The 24310-nt window shown below is 48.3% G+C and overlaps 1 protein-coding gene across 2 annotated transcripts in view; it reads right to left on the bottom strand.

The window, feature by feature from the left end:
- COL6A3 (collagen type VI alpha 3 chain) overlaps positions 1–24310 on the bottom strand; it is a gene marked incomplete at its 5' end in the record, with an annotated part of 68697 nt that overhangs the window by 24779 nt on the left and 19608 nt on the right. For both annotated transcript variants that reach the window (XM_079710203.1, XM_079710204.1), the window contains 23 exons: positions 612–674; positions 1154–1189; positions 1381–1431; positions 2882–2944; positions 3838–3900; positions 5223–5285; positions 5780–5842; positions 6439–6474; positions 8676–8729; positions 9164–9229; positions 9843–9905; positions 10364–10417; positions 10537–10581; positions 10672–10698; positions 11845–11916; positions 12919–12972; positions 13484–13576; positions 14910–15055; positions 16062–16140; positions 17240–17577; positions 18220–18819; positions 20048–20662; positions 22027–22632. In XM_079710203.1, the coding sequence (XP_079566329.1) occupies positions 612–674; positions 1154–1189; positions 1381–1431; positions 2882–2944; positions 3838–3900; positions 5223–5285; positions 5780–5842; positions 6439–6474; positions 8676–8729; positions 9164–9229; positions 9843–9905; positions 10364–10417; positions 10537–10581; positions 10672–10698; positions 11845–11916; positions 12919–12972; positions 13484–13576; positions 14910–15055; positions 16062–16140; positions 17240–17577; positions 18220–18819; positions 20048–20662; positions 22027–22632 (3350 nt within the window). The remainder of the gene's footprint in view (positions 1–611; positions 675–1153; positions 1190–1380; positions 1432–2881; positions 2945–3837; positions 3901–5222; positions 5286–5779; positions 5843–6438; positions 6475–8675; positions 8730–9163; positions 9230–9842; positions 9906–10363; positions 10418–10536; positions 10582–10671; positions 10699–11844; positions 11917–12918; positions 12973–13483; positions 13577–14909; positions 15056–16061; positions 16141–17239; positions 17578–18219; positions 18820–20047; positions 20663–22026; positions 22633–24310) is intronic.

The following is a 24310-nucleotide window of genomic DNA, read 5'->3' as shown; positions in this document are numbered from 1 at the left end:
ATGAATTTAACTATATTTTTTAAGCTAAAAATAACTGTTAGAAGCCTTTACCTGATTTTAGGCCACAAGTTGCTAATTCAAGACTCAGGGCAATCTTAAAAGGATGAGTAAACATCCACTACAGAGAATAATCCAGAATGAAAAGTAGCTTAAGAAAGAGGAGTCTTTTCATGGTGGGGAGGTGAGAGAATACATGGTCTCAGCCTGGCTCGCCCCTGAACTTGGAACCCTAGTAAGCACTTCGTGCAGCTCATGAAATCCTGTCTCCGCACCGTCTGGTGGGCATGACCAAATATGTCTGCTGATGTCATTCATTGTGAGACTTGAGTCCCCCGGCACCATGCGAGGAGTGGACCACGGGCTAGTGACCTTTGAGACGTATTAGACGAGGGGACCCTCCAGACCTCCCTCTACAGGGAGCATGACCAAAGGAAGACAGCACAGACACAGCCGCAGGATGTCCTGAGTACATCCGCCTAAGGCTTAGGATCCCTCTGCTCCCACCCCATACGACCTCTGGCCAGGTTGCAAGCAAAGAAGGTTAACTTTCAAAGAAGCAATGGAGTCTTCAGTGTTCAGACCTGCTACCAGGAAGGTGAAGGCAAACTTACCCTTCGGCCTCTGATGCCTTTGGGTCCCAGTGCTCCGTCTGTCCCCGGCTCACCAGGATTGCCCTGGGAAGAGAGCCAGGAAGCAGCACATTAAGCTCTGAGAGGCAGGTCTAGCTGAGGGTCCTGGGGGCCTCTGGACCACACTTCCCAGAGCGGCCAAATGGCTAATTTTGATGGATTTTCCACCAAGTTACGGGCGCAGCTGTGGCATTTGCAGACTCAGTCTAAGCTTAGTGAACTTGGACTTAGAAGTTACATTAATGATAACATCATACAGATTATACTAGCATCTTAAGGTTTATAAAGTATTTTATTGCAGTGCCACTTCATTTAATCCTCACGAGCACCATGACAAGGGCATATTGTCATCTCCATGTGACTGATGAGGGAGTGTCTTGGAAAGTGTGGGCCTTTCCCAAGGTCACTTGATTAGTAAGTGTCTGACTGAAGACTAGACCCAAGATAGGGTGACCTTCAGTCCATGGTCACATCAGACTCATCCTAAAACAATGATGCTCTTTACCCCCTAGGGGAATATTTACCTTTGGTCCTGGGTATCCGGGGAATCCTCTTTCTCCCTATAAAAAATAAATGACTCAATATTTGGTCCCAACTTAAAGTCATCTAACATAAATTATTCTCGAGCAGAAAAAATCTATCCGTAGCATCACCAAGAGAAAAAATTCACTACATTACAATTCAATTTTGAGAGATAATTCTTTAAAAATACAGCATGTCAGAAGTTCAAGAATCCTCGGCAGACACATACTTTTTTGCCTCTGCGTCCCTCACTGCCAACTCCATCTCGTCCGTCATCTCCCTAAGGGTAGAAAAACAGTGTTACTGCAGGTGCCCCTGTCAGGCACACCACGACCTTCTTTTTCTAAAGCCCTGAGCAGTGGGTCTTTGCGTCCCTGGAGTGTTCCCAGATCAAGGTACAGCTCAAGGAAGAGTTCCTAGCCCTATCCCACCCTCCAGTGCAAACAAGACCATGTCTGTACTAAAGAACTACTACGAGCTATTGGTAAAGATGCTATTTGGATGTAGAATCAAAGACGCATGGAACCAGGGAATCTTAGAGTTGATAGGACTCTTGAAGGCCACCGTGATCTATGCATAGAGGAGTCTTTGATTCCACTTCAAAGCAAGAACGCAGGACTCAGTCTCGCACCCTCCTGAGTCTCCTGTGCTCAGCCCTTACCCCCTTTCCCCGGTGCCCCTTCCCTTCATCCAGGTCATGCCTCTAGACCACCTTCCTTCCCCAAACCCACTTCCCTGTACCAGGAGATCTGCCCCTATCACTCTCTCCTGGGGGGCTTTCCGAACTGAACACTGTTGATTATTTCAAAAGAATCAAAAGAATTTGCATGAAATATACATTAATATCTCTAAAACATGCACAGAACATGCTCCTTAGTTAATTTACAGTTTTAAACAGCTAAAGAGCTGTTGCCCAAAATTTATAGAAACAGAATCAGGAAGAGATTTCATTGAATGGTTTGAGTAGATTTTAAAGTCTGATTTTTTTTTCCCCTCTGCTTCTGAGACAGCAATAGCAATGGATTTTAAAATTTCAGTTAGCTGTAGAGAAATTACAAACACAAGAAAAGTATTTTCAAGCTTTGGGATTGTGAATCAGATCAACCTGGTCCACTTGTGTAGTTTTTAGGTGTAATGACTCATTTTACAGAAAAATTCCCAATGTACTCGAGATTTCTTTTTCCTGGATAGAAACGTACGTTACAACATTATTGCAAGAGAGCAGTTAGGGTGTTTTTAAATAACTTTTTTAAACGAATTCTCAAAGTTAGAATTTCCATTGCTGGGATGTCTCATTCAACACAAACCGTTTCAACCTGAATTGAGATCTTATCAAAGCCCATTCCATTTTAAACCAAGGACGTTTATTTCTTTGCAGAAAAGCTCCATCTAGTTGAGCTCCAAAAGCATTTGCAAGACCTGAAATGAAGGTGGTTCAAGGGTCAGTAAACCACCACATTCACTTCTCAGAAAGAAATCAAGAAAAAATGTCTCTATTCACTCCCTCTCCAGTGAAATGAAAATTATTTTGAAACTTATAAGCAGCAGCTTTCACTATTTTCAATCACATCCCCAGTAATATAAGAAGCAGCTATCAAGCTGTCTCTTTGTGGAACCAACCCAAGTTGCAATGACAAAGGCCAGCCCAGCACAAGGCCACATCTCCGTGCTTCCTGAGCATCTCAGCGGAGTCAGTGGCAGCCTGGGCCCCGTGCACATGTTGATCTTACCGTCTCCCCACGAGGGCCTCGGTTCCCGATGCTTCCCTTGGGTCCTGGATCTCCGGGCTCGCCCTAGACATAAGAAACAGGGCTGAGACACCTGTGGGTCTGGGACTATTTAAAATGTGATTCCAAGCCCTGCCCTTGTTCTGGGTGACATCATCGGTAGGGTTGCCACAAGCTGCTAACTTCACCTTTTAGATTTTGATGTTAATGATTTTTTAAATTTCAACGTCCACGTGCGGACTCCTGGAAGAGAATCCAGGAAGGCTTGTGTTTGTTCTTTTCATCTTCATGGCACGGGGACGTGCCGACAGGGAGGAGAGAGAGACGGGAAAGAGGAAGGCGTGGAATCAGCAGTGAAAGCCAGTGTGGCCCCACGAGGGGCAGAGAGGCAAAAAGGCTGGAGTCACGTGAACACACTGCTTTCCCCGAGAAAATGCTGCCTCTCAGACTGGCTATGATGAATAGTCGTTGTTCTCAAGGCTCATAGAAAGGCAGCCTGCATATAGCAAGCTGCTGTTATCCAAAGCAGCTGGGCTCTGGGACCCTTGGATTAGCTGCACGTGGCCAGCAGGGCTGCTGTGCACAGTGTCAATATCTGGAGAATATTCAGTGCAATACGGAAGTGGTCTTAGGCTGCTGATGTGCTCCAAGGGCCCTGAGGATGCTGAGCTGTCCTCACAAGCCTGTGCTCGAAAAGATAGGGCAGTTCAGCAGCGGCTGGCAGTTCTGGTTATGAGAATGCAGGCCAACCCACTGCACACAGCTCATGGGTGCCCTTACGGTGGGGACAGTGATCCCACTGGCCCAGCCACTGTCAACAGGGGAGGCCTGGTGGAAAAGACCAGAGGGGAGGAGACGGGATATGCAAACCAAGCAGCTGGACAGACTGACAAACGAGGGAGCGGTGACATGGTGTCTGGCCAGGCCCCGGCCTGGGGAAACACGAGCTCCAGACAAACCTTTCTTCCCAGGGGCCCGGTTCTGCCACGTTCTCCAGGAGCACCTGCGGTCCCCCCGTTTCCCTGGAGCATGAGGAGAGGAGAGAGTCAGTGAAACATTCACTCTCTAAGCCAAAGCGGTGGAAGCCCGCCTCTCGCAAGCCCCACCCCACCCCCTGCTGCCCCGTGTGGAGGTCAGATCCTGCAGCTCTCTGCCACTCTCAGCCCTGGAGACCCCAGTGCAAACGTGCATGGAGGTGGCTTGTGCAAACCTAAAATATGAGTGTGACCAGTTTTCACAGGTGTGCACACGTCTCAGTAATTAACGTTCACCTCCTAAGTTACCGACTAGGGGACAAACACCGGATTTATGTAGCTTTACCTCCTCTCCCTTTCCACACCTCCACAACGAGCACCTGACTTTACAGGTGTGGAAACCTACACACACTTTCTCATCGAGTGAGTGAATAAGTTAACAAAGGAACATAGCTCTTAAAATGCAGTGCAGCCTACAGAGCCCAGAAATGACCCTGACAGATGCGGCAAATCCAGATGGTGGCAGCTGTTTGTACTGTTAACTATCTGAAGAGCTTCAACTCACCTCTGCACCATCTTAAATTCTTGACTAATCAGAGCTTAAATAAATATTTAAAACAAAATAGGTATTTATCAGATTTCAAACTTGGGAAGGACTTTCCAAGCAAATAGGGTCTCTCACAAAGTTCCTACTTCCCCTGTAAAACATTTTTGCGTGTTTATGTAGCCTCGGGCCAGTTCATTGCCAGTTTATTAGTCATTACTAATTTCTGTAACACATTATAAGATGGCTCCCTGTTCCTAGTAGACCCAAGGGACACCAGAGTATGGGCACCCAGCCCTAGCTCAGCTACACCATGTTTCTGTTCATCATCAATAACAGCCAAGATAGATGTTGATGTTTGCATTGACAGCAAGTTTAAGGAACATCTTCCATGTCGAACTTGAGGATGGGGAACTCCTTACACAAATACCAAACCACAGGGGCAATTTCCAGGGGCCAAATATGAAATAATACAGAGTAATCTGAGAATTTTGGTCGATTCATCTGATTTCCTGCAGATCCACCCTAAGACTTCTGCAATGAGGCCCCTCCTTCCTTTGCTCACCTCCCAGGTGGCCTATGTTTGGAAGGGGCAGCATTGGGACTTAGCCCCTGAAGCATCAGGAAAAACCCCCTCTAACTTCCTCAGGGTGAATGAGCCAGTTGCTCCGAGGACTGAGGTTGGCCCCAGGTCTGTGCTGCCAAAGAGTCGGGCTGAGGGGTCTGTCTCCTGTTCCACCCTTCATGAAACATGGAACTCTCAGCCTGCTGGGGCAACATGCTATCCACTTAGCTAAAGAGAGGGGTGGGATCAAGACAGACTTACCCGAGGTCCAAGAATGCCTTGTTCACCGATCAGGCCTGGAGGGCCGGTGGGACCAGGAGGACCCTGAAAAAGTAAAATGCCAACATAAGTGCCATGTGGAGGTGACACACCATGACTGCCATAATATCCACACAACGGAATATCATTCCACCATGGAAAGGAGCAAAACACTGACACCAGCTACAGCATAGATAAACCTCAAAAACATGGTGCTGAGTGAAAAAGCCAGACACAAAACCTATTAAACGATTCCATTCATATGAAAGGTCCAGAATATGCAAATCCACAAAGACAGAAAGGAAGTTAGTTGGTTATCAGGAGCTGGGGGAGGGGCATGATTGCCTAATGGGTACAGGGTCTCCTCTGGGGGACGACGAAAATGTTTCAAAACTAGATAGAGATGATAGTCGTGCAACATTGGGGATGTGCTAAACGCCACCTTAAAAGATTAATTTTGTGCTCAATTTTGTAAAAGCCATGGTCACCTCAATTTTTACAAAATGGTAGGGCATCTGGGAACAAGTCACAAGGCACCCAACCACACCGGGGGTACTGACCTGTGCACCTCTGGTCCCCTGCTCTCCCACAGAGCCCGGCTGGCCGGGACCGCCCTTGTTGCCCTTTGAAACAAGAGAAGATGTAGGGAAGGGTCAGTCCTCTGTTCTACAGTCTCATCTGCACAGGGGTGCAGGGAGACAGTCACAGCTGTACGAGGGGTCAGAAGTGAGAGCGCCATAACTCCAGGGAGAGACATTCAATACTCGGAGGCACTTTGCTCTCTTAGGATCGATTCGCACTCTTCCCTCACCTTTTCCTCAAGATGACTTCACGACATGAAGCTCTTTTGGACCCAAACCTGTCTTGCACAGGTGAGAGGACAGAGCCGCCAAGACGTGTGACTTGCTGATGACCAGGGAAGTGGGCACGTCGCGGGCAAGAGGCCCCCGGGACGCTGCCTCCCCAGTCATCTCCCTTCCCTTCTCCCCCTCCCACCGTCACTTTCATTTTGATAATCATTTCCACCGCCATCATCGTTTTTGTAAGTCTTACAGAAGAGGCTACATTTAAGGAGATGGTAGAAAAGATGGGAGCTACAAGCTTTGATTGCGAAGGAGAGAGGAATTTTAACTTGCGGGTGGGGTGGGGACCCTCTCCCGAGAGCACACAGTGACTGACGTTGTGATGACAGCAAAGAGATGGTGACTTTGAGGCTTACCTTAGCCCCTGCTGGTCCCCTTCGGCCAAAGCCACCCTGAGGAAGAAATCACACAAACAGTGAAAGGGAGGCGGGGAGGCTGGGGGAGGCCGGGCTCCCTGGGACTTAACCCGCACCTTCATGACACCCGCTGGGCCCCAGACACTGTGCCTACCCAGCCCAGAGGAAACTCCCATGAAGGGACACCTTTTCTCCCGCCCTCCCCTCGGCAAAGGTTTTCTTCCACGCTGCCCTTGTCAGTCATCCACATGGACGGTCTGAGGATGACTTCAGACCTGCCAACCAAAGTAAGGACCCCTCGGGCTGCACGGACCCAGACAGTTTCAAGTAAGGAATGTGAAACAGGAAGGTCGACCTGTCTATTTTTCTTCCATTTTCCTAACTGGAGGGAGAGGTAAGACGTTAATTATAATGGAAGGGAGTCCCAGACTCTCCACACTGTCCCGGCCAAATATAACACACACTCGGTTAAGTAAAGTATTCAGCGTGGGCGTATGTGAACCTAAAAGCCCGGCTGCACTTGGTTTGGGCTCATGACTTGGCAACATCTTCCCCGATGCTCCAGAAGTGACCCTTAGTTCAAATAAACGTGGGCTCGCTCTTAAGCAATCCATTAATTCCCACCTCAAGATGGCTTCCTCTTCACTGGAAAGGTTTGGGGTGGGAATCCAGCCTGGCTATATCTTTGCAAGGTTAGGGGTTGAATTCTGGAGCCTGTGATGCACCAGCCTGTTACAGGCTTGGCCTCTATCTTCTGCATCGACCCAAGAACCACCTTCTCTTCTCCCAGTGAACAAGCCCCATGATCTTCTGGGGCCACCATTCTGCCCTGATTCACTGTAATGGCAGCTTCTTTCATGGAAGACCTTGGCCTCCTTCCAGGGATGACATATGGACAAGAGGGGGAGGGGTGCGGCCAGGCCACTCTCCACAGAGTAGCAATCTGCCTGCCGCTTCCGAAGGGGACCTCACCGAGTATGACCAGGGGCCACCTGTGCTCAGGCCACGAGAGGACTGAGGTAGCCCAGGGGAAGGATGCCTTTCATCTGGGCGTGAGCCTGGCTTAGTGATGTGTCCTAAGGGAAGACAGCCCTAACTTGACCGCACTGATTTCAAACCCAAACTGACACCCTGTGCATAGAATTAACATGAACTGTATGCTTGACTGTATTTTAAGTCTCTTCATGGAAACAAGCTTTGGCTGTACTCACGAACTAAGCTGTTTAGCACATTATAACAATGGAGTGTTTCCTCATGGTTTTTTTTCATTGTAGAAATCAACAGCATTATTCAAAAATAATACTCAAAAGCTTTTAAGGTAGCATTTTCAAAATTTAAGTTTTCTTCTGAATTTTCAAAGCAAGGTTATGCCCATAGTATACCATTTGCCTAGGGCCGAGAGTCGTTTCTTTTCCAAGCCCTTGTCAGCACACACCCTCTGATCGTCCACTGTGGACCCCTAACCATGTGACTGCCACGGGGGAAAGGGTTGAGGGGGCCCTGATCTGGCCCCCATCCCCAGCCAGATGCTGAGAAGACACCTTTCTCAGGCGCCCACCAGCGCCCTGAACTATCCGTGAGAATTTACAGACTTCCAGACACTTCTTCTCCCAGCTAGGAGGTCTGAGCTCTCTGTAACCCTGGGCCCTGGAAGCACTCAAACAGCTTCCCAAAGATCATTCATCTCCCTTTGGCTTCAGCAATTCTTCAACAAGACTCAAAGACGAGGCATGCACTGAGCAGTCTACAACAGGCATTTCTGAAACGTCTTGAAAAAGCAATTGCGAGATGCAATTCACTAAAAAATTGACTCTGGTTTCACTGCTGGAGTTACAGCAGTACGAGAAAAACAACTATCAAACAAAACAAATATACACCCCATCAGCCTCCCCGCCCTTTATCCCCTCACTCCCTCTGTATTTGTGTTTCTGTTTAGATTTTTTTAAACATTCAGTGGGATAAAGCCCAGCCAAATATTCGAAAGCAGCAAAGATATTACTTTTAAAAGTGTCTGTTCAGTATGTTTTGGAAGGCGAGGGAAGCGGGCTGGGGGAGTCCAGAGTGAATGGTCAGAATGAAGGGTTTGCAGAACCAGCAACACATGGGGGACAATGGTTTCCGAAATCGCCTTAAATTCCCTAAATAAAAAGTTGCTGAGCAGCTCTGCCCCAAAGAGTGTCTAGCAGAGTTAAGTAAATATCACCACAGAGCCCCCGCAAACCCCAAGAGGCACTCACGCTTTTCCCGGGTTCTCCAGGCCCGCCAGACACCCCATCTGTCCCAGGGAGACCCTGTCATGGGAAAGAAAATTAACGTAAGATTCTCGTCTGCAAAGAAGAACTTGTAACTCAAATATCCCACAAGACGCTGGGGAAAAGGAATGGATACACACAGGGCCAGTCGCACACTCTGGGGGTGCCTTAGACCCAGGTGCACTCTGCCCCCCACAAGGCTTAGGCTTGATGAGCACTTTCTGGAAATATCTATGGGGCACAACTCTGCCGAGAGGAAGCCCCTCTTGGGAGGGGCTGTTTCTGTTCCTCTTGGAGACCCCTTTGCGAGTGTGCACACTGGCTTCCCGGGGCTTTCTGCTCCCAACCTCAGCCTTGTACATCCACAGCCTTAAAGACCACGTCGTGGCCTCCGGGGCTGGCAGTGAACCAGCGTGTGTTTAGTTTCTCGGGCTCTCGGCACAGGGGCAGTCTAGGTACACAGAGTGCTGTACCATGGGGCCGATGTCTCCGGTTTCTCCTTTGGGTCCTCTCTGCTGGCTGTCCTGTCCTGAGTTACCCTGAAAAGAGAACAGGTCGGGAATAAGCCACGTGTGCAGGGAAAGCCACTGCTGCTGGGTCAGTGACCAGGAAAATATTAGTGGTGGTCTGAATGCCAGTTGCTTTGGCCACATCCCATCCAGATAACGCCCATCTCACCCTGATAGAGCCTACCGTGGGGTCAGCAATCACTCTGAGCCCCAAACAAGGGGGGAGATGGCTCTTCCTCCCCCCGGGAGGATGGTGGCCAGGCTCACTTTTGCCTTGCCCTGGTCTGGACCAGAAGAGGCTGGCCCAGCGATGGTCACTTGTTGACAGGTTTTAGAGACCCATAAAGCAAGAAAAACTGCAAACTCTTCCCTTTTCCTAAAGCGAACTTAAAGTGTCCTGAGACCACATTTTAGAGAAACTTCTCGGGTCTTCACATAAGAGGCTTTGCAAAGACATCTTTGCAGCGAGAGAGTAAAGACATCTCCAGCCACCCCAAAATTCTAAGGAAAGGGCAAACCACATATTTTGCCAACATGTTTTAAAGCAATTTCAAGAGTAAAATTCTTCCTTTCAACCCATTTCTCCCCACAAATTCCTTCCCCTGACTCAAGTCTCAAATCGGTGACAAGGATTTGCCCTTACCGAGTCACCTCTGATCCCAACATCCCCTCTTTCTCCTTTGTCTCCTTTGGGTCCTTTGTCACCCTAAATAAAAACCACAAGCAGAGACTGAGAATTAGATGAGTTTCACATATTTATCTCACTCTCAAAATTGCATTCTTCCAATCACAAATCTTAAAAAGAACAGTGTTCAGCATTTACCATTTACTCATTTGCCATGAAGGTAAAATTATTTCCAGATACTTCAGGTAACCCACAAGTATTTATTGGGGACCCACTCTGTGCCAGGCACTAGGGATTTATTTCAACAAAACACACTCAGTCCTTGCCCAATGGGACATACTCTCCAAACAAGAAAATATAATGTAAATATGTCACAGCCGACAAAGGACATAGGAGATGCCAAGGATGCACACCCCCGGAGGAGGTCAGGGAAGGCTGCCTGGAGGAAGCGGTCTTAACATACACAAGTAAAAGAAATAATCCCTAAGTGAAATGTTCATAGTTTTTCCATGACAGTAACACCGCAGAAATATACTTACCCTTCTTCCTGGATTCCCTTTCTCTCCAGAAATACCAGGCAATCCTTTGTCTCCCTGCCAAAGACAATGATAAAATGTCATTCCTGGCATAATTTCTACCACAGACTGAGGTGTTAGTCACTGGAATCTTCAGGACCAAAAGCAATTTGCACTTAGAGTGTAAAATCACTTACATCTTCACCGTCAAGACCATCCAGTCCAATTTCTCCTAATTCACCCTGTGAGGGGACAAGACACACAGGTGAGTGTAAAATATGGCAAAACACTGGAAAAGTTTTAAATATAAAAAGAAAAGCAAGCTTAAGTACCTTCTCTCCTGGGAATCCACGAGAGCCCTAAAAGGGAAGGGAAGAGAAAACATTAGCTCCTTCCCGGAGGCTGAATAGAATAGGCTAGAATAGGCTAAGGGGTCCCCTCTCCCTGTCCCCAACTTAAAAGTCAGTGTCTGGGGCTTCCCTCTGGCTCACTGGTTAAGAATCTGACTGCCAATGCATGGGACACGGGTTCGATCCCTGGTCCAGGAAGATCCCACATGCCGCAGAGCAACTAAGCCCGTGCACCACAACTACTGAGCCTATGCTCTAGAGCCTGCAAGCCACAACTACTGAGCCCGTGTGCCGCAACTACTGAAGCATGTGCGCCTAGAGCCCGTGCTCTGCAACGAGAGAAGCCACCGCAGTGAGAAGCCCGCGCACCGCATCAAAGAGTAGCCCCACGAACCACAACAAGAGAAAAGCCCACACACAGCAGCAAAAACCCAACACGGCCAAAAATAAAATCAATAAAATAAATTTATATTAAAAAAAAGTCAGTGTCTGAAAGTTCAGTGTTAGAGATTCATCTGTTTGGCCAGCTCTCTCTCTATCACGAGGGGGCTCATAAAACTAACTTGCCTGGACCTGAGCACTTGGGTAGTGTTGGCTCTCTGGGCAGGAGGGCTGGGCCCTGAAGGCCAGGGACAGGGCCTCCGAGGAGGCCCCTTGATAACATTGCAGTGGCCTGTCTCTCAAACTGCAGCAAATTGAGGAGAAAGTTCATCAGCCCTTGACTCCAAGTATTTCACACACAGAACCTTCCAGCACATGAGTCCTTTCCCTCTGTCTCTGCCCCCCTCCACTTCCCTCACTCCTCCCAGGTCCAGGGGCTGAAGCTGCCGGGCACCAGCCTTCTCTCTGCCCTGGCCCACGTTCTGTCTGTCCTCATCAGTGTGTCCTGGCTGCTTCCCATTGCCATACCAAACTGTTCCTCCAACCTCAGGCTCCCTTCCTGGCATGGAGTGCGTTCCTGAAACCACCAGACCCTGGGCTGCTTCTGTGAGAGGCCACTGGCTGCCAGCGCTGAGCAGAGAAGCCGGGGCAGGCATCTTCCTTCCCCAGGAGGCACTGGAGAAAGTGTCCCCCTTCTGCACGTGCCACCGACCGCCCTCTCCCCGCTGGGGCCTGGTGCCATGGTACCCTCCCCACACATGGGGGTCACTGTACCTTTGTGCCCCTCTGCCCGGGGCAGCCCTGGAAACCTTGAGTGCCGTTCACACCAGGCGGGCCGCGCTCACCCTGTCAGGAGAAACAGAGGCATTTTGCAAGTTGGAGCTTCTTGTCACGTGTCTCCACTGAGTAGGGAGCCCTGCGAAAGGCGTGCATTAGGAAGCTGTCCACTGGCTGGCGGGCTGATGGGCCAGGCGGGGCCTCCAGCACCCCCGCCCGCAGCCCCCGCAGGCTGACCTCTGCATAGGGCCTTGAACCTGCAGTTCCCTCCCCTGGAGGGAGTGGGGTATGGGAGTGTCTGCAGCACAGAGGGCACCTCCTGGTGGGCGGAGGATAAGCAGGCCTCAGGGTACTGGGTCTGGGTGGGGGCTGGGCCCGTGGAGAACCCTCAGGCTGGCTGCTTCTCCATATGGTCCTGGGCTCCCAGCTCTCCAGTGGGTCCGGACCCAGCCCTGACACCCGGCACTGCTGGACGGGACCTTGGGGGCTTCAACTCCTTCCACTGGGGCCCTCTCTACCCACCCCAGGGCTGGGCCTTGTTTTAGTGTCTCAGAAGTTCTCAAACCAATTCTGGGCAGAATCCTGCTTCCCGAAGGCCCTGCTTCAGGCTCTACCCACCCGCAAATGGACCCCCTTGGTGGCTGATAACCCATACCGGCAACGGCCCTCTGGGAGGCTGCCCTCAAAGGGCGTCACCGCTAAAATCCTGACTGGGTTTCCCCTGCACCCCCGGCTCCAGCTGCCTCTCATCTCTGCCTGGATGTCTGAATCTGGTAGATGCTGGGTTTGCCATCCTCAGGGGTCCTCTGTCTCAGAAGCCATTTAGTCCCTCCCTCTGAGATGGAACACGTAAAAACCTGCACTTCCTACCCACATTTGTCATCCTCAGATTCTCAAACTAGTTTCCGTAGTGTAGAAATCTGAGTCAAGTTGTTAAGAAAGTTAGAAAGTAATTTTTTTCTGGTGGAAAAGACTGGAAACAGAACAGATGAGGAACCCCACCATTCAATCCCAACGTGTAAAGAACAAGGAGGGAATAAAGATTTAAGGAATAAAACAACCTTTACTTACAGGTCCACCCTCATCACCAGGATAACCTCGATAGCCATCTTCTCCAGGAATACCCTAGAACAAAGTAAATCGTTTCCTTGGTTAAATGCTGTAGTTTTCTCTGTTTCCTATTTAAGCATCTCTTCACCCCCCTTCATTTGGTAGAGCGGTGCTTTTGGTGTCCCTGGAACGTGACGGTTTCCTACTCATTATTTCAGTGCAATTGTTCTATCAGGATCTTTAAGGCTCTTGATCTACCAAGAAATCCTGTGCATTTCCTATAACTTAGAGGCAAATGTGAAGAATTCCTGCTGGCCATCCTAGTGAGGCTGTCAGTCAATGATGCCACTGGTCTTAACATAATTTTATAAAATGAAGAACCAATGCATAAAAGAACCCAGTGGAAAGGGAGGAGGGAGCAGACACAGGGACAAGGTCTGCACCTCAGATCTGTCCTACACCACAGCTAGTTCCTTCTCCTCCCATTTCCATCTCCCCACCATCATACCAGAGATATTCCCCAGCCAAAGTAATGACGGCTCTGAAATCTAGTCTCAGGTGTAAGAAAAGGGTAAAACCACCATACCTTTGGCCCAATGCTGCCAATGGGCCCTCGGTCTCCTCTTTGTCCAGAGCATTTGCAGGGAACCCCACAGCAGGCTTTCTCGGCAATGTTGTCCTACCAAGACAAAAAACGAAGCTCAGATCTCAATAAATGTCTAGAAAAAAAGGCATAAATGTGCCGTCTGAGGACTGTGGCATCCACAGCAAGAGATAAAGTTACCTCCTACGGCACTCTCTTGAAGGCTTAGCCATTGGTGGGTAATACAGTGTCACAAATGGACTCCGAAGAACCACCAAAGATAATGCATCTTATTCACAATGTCACCTCAGGCTGGGCCTTATTTCTAGAAGTTTCCAACATAGATATTCAAGCTTCAGATGTTAAGCATAGCTTACATATTTTTAAGCTCCAGAAAGCAAAACCTGACAAACCATTGCAGACGGCCAGGATGGAAGGTGGTTTCAGAGCAGAGACCATATGCCCTTCCCCAGAGCCCTGGTCAGAGTCACGGAACATGGCGCCAGCCTGGAGGAGGCCTGGGAGCAGCTGCGGGGCGGGATCCCTGCCTCTGAGCCACAAGCACCGCACCACCAGTCACCAATGACTCCAGCGCCCGTCAGACACCCTGGACATTCCCTCCCATCCCAGCCCCTGGCCTTATGTGGGAAAGCGCACACCCAAAGTACATTTCTACCTGCTAAACTCACGATGGTCAATGCCTTCTCTTGCTGTGAATTTCCTAGAGTTTTCACTTTCTCCCATGTCCTAGGTTTGTCAATTAACTCAACCTCCTTCCACTCAATAAAAAAATCCAAATTGCAGCCCTGGGAAGAAGGTCGGAGGGCAGGAGGGAGTCAGCTCGTCCCATAGGGCACCGCTGCCTCCTCCAAAGAAGCTCTGAGTTGAACGCTCAGCCCCCTCACGTCCCAAAAGCCCCCAGCCTCACCCCCAAACTCAGGCGTTAACGCCACCTGCTGAGAGGCTGAACCCAAGAAGATTAGGAAGCCTCATGGGGCGCCCTCATTTGCTCCAAAGGGAACTAGAAAAGAAGGCAATGGAAGCCCCTTTCCACCCAGAAATGGTCTTTCGTTTCCTGCATATTCTTGTTTTCCCTGTTTCCTGTTGACAGAGGGAAGGGTCAATCTCAATGTTATGGCTTCTCAACAATCTTATAAATGAAAAGAAGTCTCTTTAAAGGGAGCAAACTCTAAGGCGACAGCTGCCTCGACACCCATGCCCGTGTGGCCGTCTTTCCAGTTCTCAGATAGCTCCGTTTCCAGGACTCATGTTATGGCAACAAAGGAGGTCCCAAGTAAATTACATGAATTAAATTGCCCACCCAGCGGTCTCTCCTCCGTTTGCCTGGTGATAACGGACTGCGTTATCCTGAGATGCCCAATATTGTGCTATCTAAACCAGTTTGTGTGTAGATACATAAAACACTCACAAGTTGCTCCGCTAGTTCATAGTCTAGGTCCAGCAAGTTCAGTCTCAGGGGCCGGTTGTACGTGAATCCTCGCCCAAACTCCAGCTGCATCAGCTGCTCCAAGTTGGTGACACGTTCAAGGCCCACGAAGATCAGAGCTCGGACGCCTGGGGGGACAGGTACACTTAAGAAGCCTCACCTAGGCATTCAAGAGCCACAGCACTTTTCCTCCTGACTCTCTTTTATTTTTTAAAGAAAACTTCAGTAGAAAATTTGGCCTTTAATTGAACCATGCTTAATCACACTAATTAGCTGCTCCGAAGAGTGGAAATACTGGAACTCTGGACTCCTCTGAGTAATTGTTTCTGATTTGCCAGTAAGTAAATGGATCAATGTAACTCTAGGAAACAACACCATGAAGTTTATTCATACATAAATTCTCAAGCTCTGGTCTTATGTAACACAGGTATGCTGTGGGAAGAATTGAAATCCCACATCTCCAAAATCAGATGATAGCAGTCTCATCTCCATTGCTCTGGAAAAGCAAGCTAATAAATAGAACATTCTTATGATAAATTATGCTTCAACAAATTCTTCTTAAACCTCTAGTGTTGGCATCCACTTTTTTGATAGCCAGTGCTACCAAATTCCAAAGCAGATAAACAGTCAAACAGTACATCTGATAACAGGTACCATTGCAAACCAGTCACCTTAAATTTGGAAAGTATGCTTTCCAAATTTTAGGTGAAAGTGTATCTTTTCTTAACGTTGGAGTAATTTTGAGCTGTGATAACTGCAAACGGAAAATACAGCAAGATTTTTTGCTATAAACTGAATTCCTAGTTTATATAATACAGCCAAATGAATCAAAACTTCATGTTCTTTTACAAAAGCATCATGCTTTCTAGATGTTCTACCACAGGAATGAGCCTGAGACCCCGTGGGGTCTGTGCCAGGACTTGGTAACAGAGCTGTCTGTGTAAGTACGGGGTCCTTGCTGTCCCATCCTGTAGCCCCAGGCAGGCGACAGAGGACCAAAATGCTGGGATAAGGTGTCCTCCAAGAGAAGCCGCTCTCCTAGAGGGTCCCTTAGTGGAGTCGTTTCTCTCCAGCCCAGCAGTGTGCCTGCCTCACCCAGGTTTACTTCTCCCACAGAAAAGCCCCAGAACCCACCTTCTTGTCGGAGTTCCTCCGATGCTCTTTGTAAATCAGCCAGATCTCCATCCACCCCATCAGTAAAATGAATGACCACCTGAAGATAAAAGATACGTCAAGCGCCAGCCAAAAGTAAAAGAAACATCACAGACCCTTGAGAGGAGGATTAGCCAGTTCAAAGCCACCACTTTACAGTGGAGGAAACTGGGGACCAAGGTTGAGAAACAATCACCCCATGTTCATAGCTCCTTGATACTGTGCAATAAATGAGGTATAAAATAAATGGGTATAGGGTAGGACTTGATTTATTTAAAAGCACAATCAACAATGGAAGTAAAAAGTTTATCTCATTCTCTTATTTAGGGGGTGTAGTTTCTAGAAATCATGCGTATGCGTGGGCGTGTACATGCGTGCGTGTGTGTTTGTGTGCCCGTGCTGTAGGCTCCAAAATTCATATTTTGAAGTCCTAACCCTCAGTGCCTCAGAGTGTGACCATGTTTGGCAATAGGACTTTTAAAGAGGCAATTAAGTTAACTGAGGTCATTAGAGTGGGTCCTCATCCGACACGACTGGTGTCCTTCTAAGATGAGGCGATTAGGACACAGACACACACAGAGGGAAAACCACATGGAGACAGAAGGAGAAGACGCCATTTCCAAGCCAAGTTGAGAGACCTCCAAGAAAACAACCCTGACGCTGCTCTGATCTCAGAGTTCCAGCCTCCAGGACTGTGAGAGAATAAATTCCTGTTGTTTAAGTCACCCCACCTGTGGAACTTTGTTATGGCAGCCCTAGCAAACTGATTGTGTGTGTGTGTGTGTGTGTGTGTGTGTGTGTGTGTATGAACCAATACAGAGAAAGAGAGAGATAAAAGTAAATACAAATAGAGAACATAATGCATTTAATGGTCAGGACTATGATTAAACATGAATTACTCACAAATTCAATGCATTCAAGCTTAATTACTGATTTCCAAGAATTTTTTTAGTGCTTTAGTAAAACTAGAAGCAGATATTCCATTTCAGCCCAGTTGATAATAAAGGACCCTTACATACAGGCACCACCAACCCCATCAAACATGAAGAGCCTCTATAGAAGAACAGTTTGGGGAGGGGGCTTCCAGGCATCAAGGGTTTCCCCTGCCCAGTAAAACCCAGAGATGGCACAGGAAGCGGAAACGAGGCAGCCGTCCTCACCTTCACACTGTCTGGCGAGGCCTGCCGGAACTTGTTCTGGTAGAGCTTCAGCGTGTCCGCAGTGAGGATGTAGGGCTGCTGGGTGCGCATGCTCTGGAACTTCTCAAACAGCTCTGGCTGGTACTCAGCAAAGTCAAAGGCCTCCACGGGGCCTGAGGGCGTGTTGGCCACCACGGACACCCGCACCGTGGGCAGCTGGCCGCCGCTGCAGCTGATTCTTTGCATCTGGCTGATTCTATTCAGGATGGTGTCCATCTTGGACTCAAAGCCCCTCTGAGCCACAAATATGTTCTGATCTCTTGAGCCATCAAAGCCCAGAATCACATCCAGGTTACAGACTGTAAAGGGAAAAGCAGGCCATGAGCTCGAAGTCGAGCTGCCGAGATGTGTTCAACCTACAGGCACAGCTCGGGACGTGGACCAGGACACCACGCTCAAGTGCAAAAGGGGACCTTCTGTGTATGAGCTCTGAGAAGCAATTAGATCTGTCTCTCTCACTGGGAAAACTCATGCTGACTCTTCGGAGCCAAAATTGTTGGCCATTCAGTATGTTTGCTTTGCTGATATTAATCAACTTTGGCATGGTATACAGTCAGTGTCTATCTAAATGCATCCCGAGTTTGTGCTTTAGACTAAACACACTTGAGAACGCAAACCCTCTGATCTCAAATAATTGATCTAATAAACCTACAAACAGAAACAGGCATCAATCAGTCTGAATTATTTAGGGGATTAAAGAGTAGGGGGTAGGGAGTAAATCTGGTGAGAGCAAGAAAAGACAGACATCCACTCCTATCCTGGAGCCACATCCGATCACAGTGGTAGGTGACAACCAGGACCCAACCCACATGGATGTAAGTCAATGCCTGACACACCAGATGCTATAGGAGCCCAGAGGCCAGCGCTGGGGATCTGGGTAAACAGGTAACTCACCAACATCGACAGGACATGGTTGAAAATATGCACCTAAAGGGCATTACCTTTGGAAACATCAGGCACACCAGGACATAAGGTTTCATGCATCGCGTCATGCAGAGTTTCCAAAACCTGCTCGCTCAATTCCGACAGCTCCTGGACGCTCCCCACTCGGAACGCCGTGGCACTGTTGGACGCGATCTTCCCCACCTCCTCTGAGTCGATGTTCCTCACGCCCACCGCGAACACTTTGACGCCTCTCTGAGTGAGTGCCAGGCTCGCCTCCTGGGCATCCTCCACCGACCTTCCTCCGGTGACCACAAAGGCAATCTGTGGGACCCTCTGATCCAGGCGGCTGCCTGCCTCTGGCACGAAGTGATTCAGCCGCAGGTGCTCCAGGCCCACCTTGGTGTTTGCGTGCCTCCCCCCTTTGTAGACCACCTTGTTGATGGCATCAATAATCTGCTGCTTGGTGGAAAAGTCCTTCAGGAAGAATTCGTCAGTGGGGTCAGAGTTGTACTGGACCAGCCCCACTTGGATGGAGTCCCCCCCTTCATAAACCGTGTCCACAATTTCAGACACGAAACGGAGCACTTCCTGGAAACTGTCCCTCCGGAAATTGATGGAACCATCCAACAGGAACACGATGTCTGCTTTCTTTTTCTCTAAAGATGATTACAATGGGAAAAAAAAAAAAGGAGAAATTTGGTTTCTATATCCAGAACAAAAACACAAAATGTAAAATGATTAAAATAAGGCATTCCTGTAATTCATTCACAGTGGACACCTTGGGCTCTATTCCATGCCTTTAGAGTTCCTGAATTCACAGTCCTCCAAACACGTTTAGGTGATAAATGATAAATCACCTAAACAAAAGGAAAGGAGACGTGAAAACTCAGTGGAACTGAGTCCCAGGTATCCCGGGCAAAATGAGATTATGCCATGAATTTAACAGTCTGTGATATCAGGGGTTTTAGGAAATGCCACTACACACTTTCCTCCTGGTCAAAAATAAATGACAGTGTCTGGAAGGAGTTGGGGGAGGTGTGCTAGAGGCGGGGAAAGGGAGGGCTGAGAGAAACAGATTGGAAAATGGGAAGCAGACTCTTGGAGGATCACCAGCCAGCATGCCGAGAGCTTTGTTGGAGCCTGTGAAACTCAACGACATTTGGAGATAATTCCCTAATTTCAATCAAGGGATCAAGACTGGAGTAGAGAGAAGGGGAATCCGGAGCAGTGTGAGATGTTCCACCACCAGCACAGAAGGAAGACATGAAAGAGCTAAGTGGAGTACAGATGCCCCATGGAAAACCAACCCTAATCATTTGTTCCAGATGTCTGAGGGGCTATCCCCTGGGGTAGGAGCTAAGAAAGACGTGGGTTGGTGGAGGGACTCAGTTTGCTCTTGGCAGCCCCAAAGTTCAGACCCAGGAGCATGAGGTCAAAGCTATAGGTGGACAGCTCTAAATTCCCGACGATACCAGTCCAAAGAAAGAGGGTTGACTGGACCATGACCCCACCTAGGAGAGAGGCTGACTTCCAATCATGTTCGGAGGGGTGTGGATTGAACAACTTCAAAGATGCCATTTTATTCTGAGAGCCAATGAGTCTGTGGCTAACCCTCAATGCACTTTTATAGAAACTTTCAATGGGGCTACGATTAGCCTCGTGGAAGCTCATGGAAGAATCAATGACCATATGCTTTCTGAGATGCATTTCCTTCTATTCCTCCTACAATTTCAACTCAATTATTTTTCCCGTATTTAGTTTCTAATCGTATGGCAGCCACAGCCCTGAGAGAAGAAAATTATCTAAATGAATGCTAATTGCTTTTTTCAATTAAAAAAAATAATTGGTGTCCCGCTCTGTAGTCACGGGTACCACAGCTCATACCTGGCCGTGAGGGAGAGGGCATGTCCACTCCTGGAGGGGCAGGGGTGATCCTGGAGGGTCCAAAGGAGTTCATGACCCTTTCTTCTATGTTGGGGAGCTCTCTGAACTCCCGAACCGTGAAGACTAGTCTGGAGTTGTTGGTGATGGTCTGCAGCTCCATTCTGTCGATGTTTCGGTCTCCTATTCCTAAACTCGCAATCCCCGCGGAGCTTATCACCTGGGAATACCTGGAAACATCGTCCTGGGATTTGCCACCCAGAAACAGAACCAGGTGTTGGGGCACCCCGTCTTCTATCCGGCTCCCGGCAGACTTGACAAAGAAATTCCTTGCCACGAATTCCAGAGCTTTGCCAGTGTTCAGCGGAGACCCCCCTTTGAACCTCAGGCGACGTATGGCATCCAGCACACTGGCCTGGGATTTATAGGTCTTCAGGTAAAACTCTGGGAAGACATCATTGCTGAACTGCACGACCCCAATTCTCACTTTATTAGGGCCAATGTTAAGTCTCCGCACGATCCTGCTAACAAAGTCCCGAATGTGTGCAATGCCGTCCGGCCTCACACTGTCAGAGCTGTCGATTAGGAAGACGATGTCTGCAGCATCACTCTCCACAGCTGTGGATGAAAAGGAAAAAAGAAAACTCACTACAAGACTGGCACGCATCTGGTTTCGTTTCTGAACTTTGCTCTATGTTGCACCATAATATCAATTAACATGAAAATTATAAGCCGATGTGCATGTGTTTATCTCCTAGGCTTTTTTTAAATCAATCATTACAAATTGGGCCTTTTGCATCAAAACAATTTCTGCTTCTTGAAATATTTTAAGTTCTCCAAAACTTTCTCTTTCTGAGTTTACTGGAGTTTAATTTTGGCTTTGGTGTCTGGGTTACAACTCATTTCAAAAATATAAATAGCACTTAGAAATGAATCCTGGGTTACCATAATCTATGAATCATGAACTGTTACTACCAGAAGGGATTGAGATCACCAGGATCAACATCTTTGTTGTGCAAGAAAAGAGATAGCTGAGGACAAAGGCCCTCACTTCATCCAAGGCCACCACTTAGCTAGTGACAGCCCGGAGAATCCCAACTCGCTCCAGCAGGCCCCACCATCGTCCCTGGTGTTTGATTCATAGTATTTCTTTTTCTCACATATCTCTAGCAGTTATACAAAGTTTTTATTTTCACTCTAATGCCCCTATTTTCTTTGCATGAATCCATTTTTAACTATAAATTAATCAAAAGTCCTAGGAAAGATGAACCATGGCTTCCTATTAATTAGAATTCTAGGTACTTTTTGGATGCCATTTATTAAATAGCTCATATCTTGCCTCTCAACAAATTCAACACTTGCCTCATAAATCACTGACTACTTATCGTGGAAACATAGCACAGCAAAAGCTGAACAGGTCATGGAATTGAACCATTTATCTTGAGAAAGAGAAAAGCTGGCCAGGCATACACAGCCAGGACTTGGATTCTCCAGTGGCACATAAAAGATTTCACAGAACATCAGTATCAGAGACAGCCACGCCCTGATCATATCTGAACACTGACAAAAAGAAAACAAAAATCACCAGACACTCCCCATCCTGGATCATAGGCGTGACTACTGCTTCTGTATCAATTTCAGCTTTAGCCATGAGATTTGGTAAGATATCCAATCATAAAATTACTCCTTCTCGACAGCATTCGATCCGGGGCAAAGTCCCATTTCCTCAAGGCTTCCACAAAATCATCTATGATGAGTTCAAATCCTATCATAAGCCCTTCCTAACACCCTCTCGCTGCAATGCCCTGTGGTTCACCAGCGTGTGTGTCCTTCCTCCCTGCCACAAGCAATAGATCCAGCTGGTTCAATCTCAGGTGTCCCGTTATTTTAATTTTACTTGTGAGCACCATGGCCTTAGAGCCTGTTATTTTTTATGTTTTTTCGAGAAGACACAACAAAGAACAAGAAACGCCCAGTCTTACCTGGAGGAGGGTAGCGCGTGCTGGCCAGGAGCTGCTGAATCTGCTCGGAGGTTAGGGCTGTGATGGGTGTCAGCAGTTTCTGCTCCAGGCTCGGCAGCTCCCGGAAGGTGCTCACTGAGAACACGTATTCAGGGCTCAGGGAGATCTTCACCAACTGCTCCTGGTCTGCGTTCCTTCCGATTATAAGTGGTGCCACACCAAACTGCTTGAGCTCTACTGCTGATTCATCTACCTCATCATCAGACTTCCCGGAAGAAATGAGGATCAGGAACTGAGGGACTCCCTCTTCAATCCGGCTCCCCAGAGGCCTCTTGAAGATATTCCTTGACACGTACTCCAGGGCGCCCCCAATGTTGATCTGCCTCCCACCTTTGGGCCGCAGCCGCCTCACCGCGTTCTGCACCTCGTCCTTGCTGGAGTGGGCGTTCAGCAGGAACTCCACCCTGGGGTCCTCGCTGAACTGGATGACCGCCACCCGGGTCATGTCGAAGCCCACATCTAGGTAGTCAACCAGCCTCTCAATGAGGGTACGGATGTACTGAAACTCGGGGCCGGCACTTTGGGACCCATCGATGAGAAAGACCACATCCCTCTTGCCGCCGACACCTGTGAATCAAACGTTATCATAGGGCTTCAGCTTCATTGACACCAAATTCTTAGTGTTTATGAACGGCCTCCCAATTTGTCAGAGAACTGCCACCTGACTGGTAAGGTATCCTAATTCAGACTATTGGAGTTAGAATACCAGTCCCAGGAGAGAGTCCTGGGCATTTCAGGGATTACAAGTCAGAGGGAAGAGGAGGAAGCAGCAAAGGGCAAAAGGAAAAGTAAGTCAGCAGGAGGAAGAACCTAGACACACAGGAGCCAGGTCTAGACCGAGTGGGGATGGGGTTTCGGGAAGGAGGGGATCGAACCTGTGACAGACGACACTCATAGGTCAAGGGGGACAGTGCCCGACAACTGACTACTGGGGTTTGCCAGATGGAGGAACCTTGACCAGAGCACGTTCTGTGGAGCAGGGAGAGCAAACAACAGGTTAGGGTGTGTTCAGAGAAGAATTGTAGACAGCAACACTTTCTAAAGGAGCCTGGAGCACTCCTGCAGCGGGGAGCAGGTCATCAAGGGAGAGTTTTTACGAGAAAAGAAAAGGCATTGCGTCTGTATCGTGAATGGAATCACCCAGAACGTCAGAGAACTGATGATGCAGGAGAGAGAAGGCGAGTTACAGGTGACACCCTTGAGTAGGGAAGCGGTGAGGCTGCCCAGGGAAGCAGGGACAGTTCCTCCAAGGAACGGGAGGGCAGCCGAGACATGGACACTGATGCTGGGACAGACCGAGTACGGCTTCTGGAAGTTCTTTTTCAATTTACTTGTATTTTCTCAGTGAAATGGGAATCAGGGTCACCAGCTCAGAGTAAGCGGAGGGAGGAGACGTGTAGAAGAAGCAGGAGAAGGAGAAGGTAGAAAACAGTCATCTTGAAGAGCGGGAGAGCCGATGGACCAGGAGTCGTACTGTTGTAGAAACATAGGCTTGTGTATAAGTAAGCTGCACACACACAATGACAGCATTTCCCAAGTGCCTTCTTGGGAGTACCAGTACCTCCAATGCCCCATAAAAAAAGATGGGGGGGGATAAATTGGGGGTTTGGGATTGACATAGACACGCTACTATATTTAAAATAGATAACCAACAAGGACCTACTGTAGAGCACAGGGAACTCTACTCAATATTCTGTAATAACCTAAATGGGGAAAGAATTTTTAAAATAATAGATATATGTACATGTATAACTGAATCACTTTGCTGCACACCTGAAACAAACACAACACTGTAAATCAACTAGACCCCAGTATAAAGTAAAAAAAAAAAAAAAAAAAAAAAAAGAAAGTAAAGAAAAACGACTCCTGCAGCCAAACAAGTTTTGGAAACGTTGTGTTCCCTTATTGTACTGGGGATACACAAAACATATCAATTAGGGCAAAACCAAAACCAAAAAGACCCTCACTTCATTTATCCCACTGCCTTCCCAAATTTATTTGATGGCAAGCCCTCTAGAACATTCCAGGGAAGGCTTTCAGGGCAGGCTGCACTCTGCGTGGACATCGGCGAGGGGGAGCGATCCTCTCTGCAGCACCGTGCCGGTCACCCTCCCTCCCTCACCCTCCCGGACAGCACTGTGTCCTGCATCGACTTTTCTCTCACTTGCTTGTACTCTTCCCTCCCCCTTCCCCACGAGCCCTTCCCATTTTCCCCTCCCCAAGCCTTGATGTGGATGGTTCTGTA

Source organism: Hyperoodon ampullatus, assembly GCF_949752795.1.
Source record: "Hyperoodon ampullatus genome assembly, chromosome: 8".
Lineage (NCBI taxonomy): Eukaryota > Metazoa > Chordata > Mammalia > Artiodactyla > Ziphiidae > Hyperoodon > Hyperoodon ampullatus.
This window is presented reverse-complemented; position numbering and strand designations above follow the sequence as displayed.